Source organism: Magnolia sinica, chromosome 1 (assembly GCF_029962835.1).
Source record: "Magnolia sinica isolate HGM2019 chromosome 1, MsV1, whole genome shotgun sequence".
NCBI classification, from domain to species: domain Eukaryota; kingdom Viridiplantae; phylum Streptophyta; class Magnoliopsida; order Magnoliales; family Magnoliaceae; genus Magnolia; species Magnolia sinica.
In genome coordinates this window covers 44,391,643-44,399,569 of record NC_080573.1, presented here as the reverse complement: position 1 = coordinate 44,399,569, position 7,927 = coordinate 44,391,643, and the positions used below count along the sequence as shown (strand labels likewise).

Genomic DNA, 7,927 nt, shown 5'->3' with positions numbered 1-7,927 from the left:
AGGTAGAAAAACCTCATGAACCGAGGATGGTGGTCATGGGATACTATGCCCGAGCTATCGGCCTATGCTGGGTGACGAGCCCCCCGTAGTGACCATTGAGCTACTTAAAAAAGGGCTGATTGTAATTGGAATAATAATGGTTTGGCTAATCACGCATCCATAGCATATTAGTGATGACAGATGGCTAATTCTGGATGCTATAGCATGTACCTTTAGGATCATTGGGGCATTATTTCGCTAGCTCCTAGACCACCGACTATTGAAATACCTGTCTGACTGGATCAGCATTCCCAGGTCGATGATTGCATGGGTGACGAGCCCAAGTCCGACTAGATGAGCATCCCCAGGTCAATGTGCATTCATACATTCATACATCTAATAAAGATGCATCTTGCCTGTTTTGAATTACATTATTGTTTTTCTTTTACTGTGTTTACTAAGGCAGCGGTGTGTAATCTTGAGGGGAATTCACACTAAGCTAGCCACTCATTCATCGAATATCCAACTGTACAATGTATGTAGGCATAGATGGAGAGGATGGTAGCACTGGCCTCGAAGGCGCGACAACAGACCCCGAGGAAGGATATTGTGTCGTCAAGCCGCAACAGGAGGCGGCTAAATATTTTGAACTCGACCAGTAGATGTAGTATTTCTTTTATAGTTGTTAGTACTTGAAAAACTTGAAAATTTTATACTCTGGCCCCTAACTAAGTGGGCCGAATATTCGAATTTATATGATATTATCCATGCTTACTCATGCTATCACACTCTGATTTATTATTCAGCTTGCCTTCTGATTTATCAACTCTCGGGTTTCTGAAACAAGTCTCGTACTCGGGTTTCTGAAACCGAGGCGTTACACTAAAAAAGTCAGCAAGTGACTTGTTGCCTACTGAAGTCATGGTGTTGGTATTCGCATGGGCAGTCACTAATACAAAGGGGATACTTACTGTGAAACTGTAAGTCGGGAGCAGTTAAGTCATGGCCACTTTGTTTATCATGGAAACAACTACCTACTACAACGTACTCCTCGGAATAGACTGGATCCATTACAATTGTTGCATCCCGTCATCTTTGCACTAGTTGAAATCGTTTGGGTCGACAAACGGTTGTTTAAGGTAGATTCAAATTTGGTGAGGCAAACCTTCACAACAGAAAGTTTGGTCCTTTGTGCCTGATCGGTCGTGATAAGAGTCATGATAAGAACAGCCTACTAGCCGTGGTTACAACTATAGTAGACCCTGTGCATGACTTTAATGCAATTATTGCAGTGAGCCCAGTCCGAGAATGGGATTCCTTGATTACAAAGGTGGGTTTAAAAAAAGAGATTTGAAGTGGATAGTTTTGCCAACAGCGTGACCACGGTACTGAAAAGCTTCCTGCTCTATCCGGTTTTTAAAATTGTCCTCAACCACCGGTTGTTACAATAATAGAGGATTGGTCTACAGAGCCAAATATTGCTGCATTTAAGGAATCCACTAAAGAACCAATTGATCGTTGTGACGGATCTCCTTACATTACTTGATCCTATACAATGATTTGTAAGCGAACGAACTTCTTCTAAAGTGTCTAGAGCAAGAAGAAGCCATGGTGGTCATGGGAGAAGTACATGAAGGCATTTGTGAGGCACACTCGGCAGGTCAAAAGATGCGATGGTTGATCTGAAGGCATGGTTAATTAGTACTATCCTACTATCCAAAAGGATTGCATAAGTATGCAAAAGGATGTCAAGCATGTCAGAGGCATTGTCCATTACAGCATGTCTGAGCATCAGAGCTTCATTCGATCATGAAATCATGGACTTTTCGAGGTTGGGCTATTGACATCATATGACAAATATATCACCTTCCTCGAAGCAGCAGTGTTTCATAATTGCAGTGACTGATTACTTCACCAAATGGGTGGAAGTGCGGCCAACAAAAGGAGTTGAACATATAAAAGTTATGGGTAGAGCTGGGCATCGGTCCGAGTCGGATCGGATTGGATCTAACTCTAACTGATCCGAAATCTACATGGCCTGACCCGAACTTGATCCGATCCGAGACCGAGTCCGGGTCACCTGACTGGAACCGATCCGAAATGTACATGGCCTGATCCGATCCGTGTCCGACTTGGTTAGGAAAACCAAGTCGGATTGGATTGGGCACGGTTCGGATCGGTCCAGATTTTATTTTTTTTTGAAAAATTTTTAAAATTTTTTTCTAAAAATAGTAAAAAAAAAAATATTAACAAAATAGTGGTGATTCTCAAATCATAAAAAATGTATAGTTTCATGAAAATCTAACATGCACATTCTGACATAAATGTAAAAAGAAAATAAACCATGTCCAAAATCATAAGTACAAATGAACCTAACAATTAACATGCACATACTAATTAGTGATTACTGAGTCATAGATAAGGTAAAACTTTCATAAATTTAATACCTCTATATGATAAATGCTTTTGTGGCATGTAACTATATGAACCTTGTCTGTAATAGTAACCCGCTCCTCCACCTCCACCTTTGTCGCCAGATTCATCCTTCGGTTCTCTTTTTACTGATTTAACTGCAGGAGAACTCTTGGCCGACTCCGGGCGAGATGTGTAACACCCCGTACCTTTGGTACATGGGTGTTACTTTTTTTTTTTTAACCTGCATTAGCAGAAATCTGGATGGATTAATTAGATGGTTTGCACTCAGCGCGTGCAAGATGGGTGTTCCAGTCAGCAGTAAAGCCATCCATCAAAGGCCATAGGAGCTGAGATGAACTCCATGACCGTTAAGAAGGTAAGATTAACCAATAATCCTAATTTATAGAATCCCTGTGTCATTTAATTGAATCATATTGGGGACAACGTTCCTACAACCAACTCTTGAGAGTTAATTAGTGACAAGTCGAGTCCTCACCATGATCTGGACCCCATTTTGACCATTAAAACCCGATCTCAAATCAATCTGACCTTGGGATCAAGGTATGTTGGCCAAACAAAAGGATGTAGATGTATAATATGGCCCACCTGGACCTCGGCCCCACCCAAAATTGGGTCAGGATCCTTATATCGGGTCCCTAAGACAATTGGACAGTATAGATTTGGTCACAAACATCATAGTGGGCCCTAACCGGAGTGCACGTACACTCTATGCATTCGTGCACGATGTGCACTGGAATGGCGGGCTCAGTCAAACAGCCTTTGACCGAGCCAAAATTAAAAAGAAGAAAACGGGTTCTCCCACCTGTTTAGAATTTCAAACTGCCGACCTTTAGACTCTCGAACGATCCAAACCGTCCATCTTATTCATAGGGCTCGTCCAACCAAAACCCTATAGGCTTTCAGGCCTATGCATAGGGACGAGAAAGATTAGGCGAGACCGTTCAGAATGCTTTGTGTGGCAGGGATTTGAGATGGTGGGCCCATTTACGACCACCTAGGTGGCCCACGATCGTAATGATCAGATAATCCCATCCATCCGTCCTTTGAAAGGATATTTTGTCCTTTTCCAAAAATAGCCGGACAGCCATCTGTAGCAGAGAAAAGAAAGAGGGAACATTTTCCTTTTTAGAAAACAGATTTCTAACCATCTAATGGGCCACATCCAACCGTTAGAGCCCTCTCCCTTATAGCTATAAAGAGCCCTGTAGCTCTTGGGATTGACCCCAAGGAGAGAGAGAGAGAGGAAAGAGGAGAAAGAGAGTGGAAAGAGAGAGAGAGAGAGAGAGAGAGAGAGAGAGAGAGAGAGTAGGGAGACGGCCACCTATTTTGGCCTAAACCAATAGATTAGCCATTCATGATTATTTCAGTATATTTAGAAACTTAAGGTTATGTAATTGGCCCCAGCTGAGTGGGCTAGACTATTGTTCACATTTTTGGATCACATCTATGCTATGTTTCGTTTCTGCTATTTGCACTTTGATTTACTTATTGATTACCACTATTAGTAGTTAACTCCTGGGTTTTTGGAATGCGAGGCATATACTCGGGTTCTAAAAACCGGGGCGTTACAAGTTGGTATCAAAGCGGAGTATGAGATAGCCTAGCTGTGAGATCAATATACAAAACCGTAAGGGATTAACTTAGACAAAACTTAGACACTTTCCTTAGGGAAAGGGAAGGATGAGTAAACTTAGATACAAAACACTTAGGCCCCTTAGACATTGGCAAAATAAACACGTGGACTTATGAAGGGATCCCCAATAGCTAGGGAGAAATTAGAGTATGATTCAACTTAGGATCCCTTGGGAAATAACAAGTAGTCATCTGAATTTAGAAACGAAAACCTTAGCCCCCTTAGAAAATTCAACCCAAAAGTACTAATTGAGGTATGAACTCTCTCGCCATGCAATTGGCAAGATCTATGACCCTTATAATGCTTCATAGTGACTGGAACCGTTCTTCTCCCTTCTAATCCCTGAACCACGAAATTCTAATCCCATAGGAAACCATGCCGCCAGTACTGTGATCCCATCAGACCCATACGGTCGACATTCATCCCATCCCGTCGACAGAGCGCCAGCGGGAGTGCATCCCTGTCTACACGCCAGGTCTCTCGTCAGGAGTGGTGAATGGGGATACAGGGTCAGAAGCAGTAGGGGATTCTCCTTCCCCTTAAGTCATTCTGCCAGGACTGCCCTCACAATACTTTGAGCGGCGGACGCCTTCGACTGAACCTTCAGCCAACGCATATGCAGATACGCCCATAGAAGTAGCAGCCTTTACGGCCTTTGCACAAATGGCCACCACCATGTAATAACAATAACAAGATACGTTCGCAAGACGGTAGTATGACATGCACGCACTGATGATGCAGACCCTGCGAGATAGAGATCATAGAGTAGCATCCCGAGCTATGGACGTCAGGGGCGTAGACATATTCGACCAATTCCTGAGACTACGACCACCGACTTTTGGAGGAGCGCCTGACCCAGTTCAAGCTGAACATTGGCTAGCTAGGGTCGCCAAAATGATGCGGCCTATAGAGTGTACGAATTCTCAGATGGTCACGTTGGCCACATATCTGCTCGAGGGTGAGGCAGAGAATTTGTGGAACAGCGTGCAAAGAGGCGTACCATCTGGGTATGCCTGGACATGGGCCGGCTTCAGGATAAAGTTCCTGGAGAAGTATTTCCCTCGGTCATGTCGAAGCAAGAAGATTGCACAGTTTTTAAAGCTGGAACAAGGGAGCCTCACGGTCGCCCAGTACGAGGTGAAGTTTGATGAGCTATCTCAGTATGTACCCAAAGCCCTCGAAGACGAGGAGTACAAGTTAGAGAAGTTCAAGGAGGGGCTGAAGCTCGGGATACAATCCCAGTTGTGCACCTGGGATTTTAGAGATTTTCCTGAGCTGGTGGATAAGGCAATGTGAGTGGAAAGAGATTTCGAGCGCCATCTGCTCCCGCCTTCTAGCGTGAGATGCTCTGGTCTGGTCGAGGCAGGCACCCCCTGCCTCACCTGCTCCAGTAGGGAGGTTCAGGGTTCAGTATGCCGGCGTCCCGCCAGCACTTTCGAGGAGACATTGCGAGTACTGCGGAAGAGATAGCCATACTGCTCGATTCTGTTACAAGAGGATAGCTAAGGAAGGTAACGCGCCGCCAGCAAACTACCCTCAGCAAAATCGAGCGGATATCCGAGCAGCGCTTAGGCCATAGCAGCCCAGGTAGGGACCTCTGGCACAACAGAGGGCTCCCCAGGCCAGAGTATATGTCATCGCCACTGTAGAGGCCAAGCAGGACCCCTTGCAGACTATCCATGGTACTGCCCACATTAACGATACCCCTGTGCTTACTTTATTCGATTCTGGTGCAACTTTATCCTTTTTTGATTTTGCATCTAGACTAGCATTAAACACCACTAAGATGCATATCCCCTTAGTTGTAGCGTCCCCTATGGGCAAGTTTGTGGAAACAGATAAAGTATGCAGGGCATGTCCCATTACGCTCACAAATCACGAGGTTGCTGTGGACCTAATTGTCATGCCTGTCAGACAGTTTGACGTCATCCTTGGGATAGACTAGCTCACGTTGGTGTGTACAATCATGGATTGTCGCGACAAAACGGTGACTATATCCATCCCAGGGCAGGCCTCTTTCACTTTAAAAGGGAGGAGCAGATGCCAAGAGTTCGAGAGCTTACAGGCTCTAGAGGAAGCTAAGTCAGTGGAAGCCACCAACAGACGAATACCAGTAGTCCAAGATTTTTCCGAAGTATTTCAAGAAATACCAGGGCTACCCCCTAGGAGAGTGATAAATTTCTGCATTAACCTCAAACCAAGAACAGCTCCTATATCACTTCTCCCGTTTCATAATGTAACGCCCTGAATTTCGAGGGTCGAGTAAAGCTCTACCCCCGAGATCCAGAACATCACTTATGCAATATGGGTGATGGTGTTCAGATTTTTGTCCATATTAATGAGTTAAGCATGAGTGAGATTATACCAAAACAACATATCATACTTCAGATATAATTAAATTAAGTAAGCGGAAGTCTGAAACATGTATATTTAAGCATGTGGGAGTTTCACAAACCTCCAGAGTATGATTACATAATCGGGTTCAATATATACACGTATTATTTCAAAAGGAACAAAATATAGAAATGTAAAGGGTCCAACTAATCCAGATATCCCTGTAGTCCTTGCGCATCGACACGAGGTCTACATAGACCCGCCCGAGAGTTAAAAGTAGGAGAACTCCTCCTCTTCATCCATAAAGTCCTACTCCGTTGCATAGACTTCATCAGCACCTGCATCTAAACTAGAGTCCGGTTGGTGTTTTAAAGCACCATCCCAGAGTGGAAGTGAGTGGCCAACTCAGTGGTACTATATGGCAAAAGCTAACATGTTATCAAGTCAATCAAGCAGTAATGATAAGGCAACATAACAATCACTTCCTAATTACTCTTGTTAATGTAGGAATGGAGTGCAAGTAATAATGTATGCCCTTGCATCGAAGCTTCCGCACAAGCGACTCCGACAACCTATTTCGCATATGACTTCACTTCTTCCAGTGCAACTTCATCGCCTTTAAAGTACATCCTAACTAATGCAGTGTGATGCATGGTCATATTAGCCAAGTAATTAATTACGCTTATTCATATAGCAGATTTGGGAAGCTAGGATACCTCCCTTTATATCATTGACCCGAACTAAAGGATCTATCTAGGTTTGTCACTCCTAGTTAAGCACATACGATAGGCAAGTTGTAAGGTCATCACTCTTAATGAAAAATAGTCATAGGCAAATTTAAGAGTTTATACTCGCGGTCACTACGGGAGGCTTGTCACCTCAGCGTAGGTCGACAGCTCGAACACAGAATCTCATACCACCATGCCTGACTCATGAGTCTTGGTTACTCATTGGTCACTACGGGGAGGCTTGTTACCCCAGTGTAGGCCGACAGCTCGAACACGGTGTCCCATACCACCATACCCAGCTTATGAGTCTTAGGGGATCGTGGTACTATGGTTAAAGTGGGCCTTTACATTGGTGAGGGGTACCTTAAATTCAAGCAGTGGTGTCCATACATGGTAAACACATAAATAGGCTAATCGATTTATTTGGTAGTTCATTGGTATGGGCATATACTAACTTAATTGACATGGAGCGCATAAGCACTCCTCGTGGCCTAACCACTGTTGACAATCGTCGTACGACCCGGATTCATCAAGTTCACCCAATGTGGCGAGACTAATTCAGCCACCTGAATAGGGACTGTTACCGATTTCCTGGGCTACGTTGTAGTCCCAATCTTACTCAGATGTAGCACATAAACACAAGTGATAATCACTTCAGCATCTAACAGACAATCCAAGTGAATTCCTCATTTGAGTATTTCATCAAACACATTGATCATGTCACCAAACACTTGCATTTTATCAATGAATTGCGTAGATGCAAATATGATTACATGAAAGAAACTATACATATGTATAAGGCAATAAAGAATCATAT

General features: G+C 43.8%; 1 protein-coding gene across 1 annotated transcript; it reads left to right on the top strand.

Annotated features, from left to right (window-relative positions):
* The first annotated feature begins 4,768 nt into the window (after positions 1 to 4,768).
* On the top strand, positions 4,769 to 5,344 carry LOC131245950 (uncharacterized). The gene has a single exon (XM_058245774.1). It carries the CDS (start codon positions 4,769 to 4,771, stop codon positions 5,342 to 5,344), a length of 576 nt encoding a protein of 191 aa, XP_058101757.1.
* Positions 5,345 to 7,927: the final 2,583 nt, after the last annotated feature.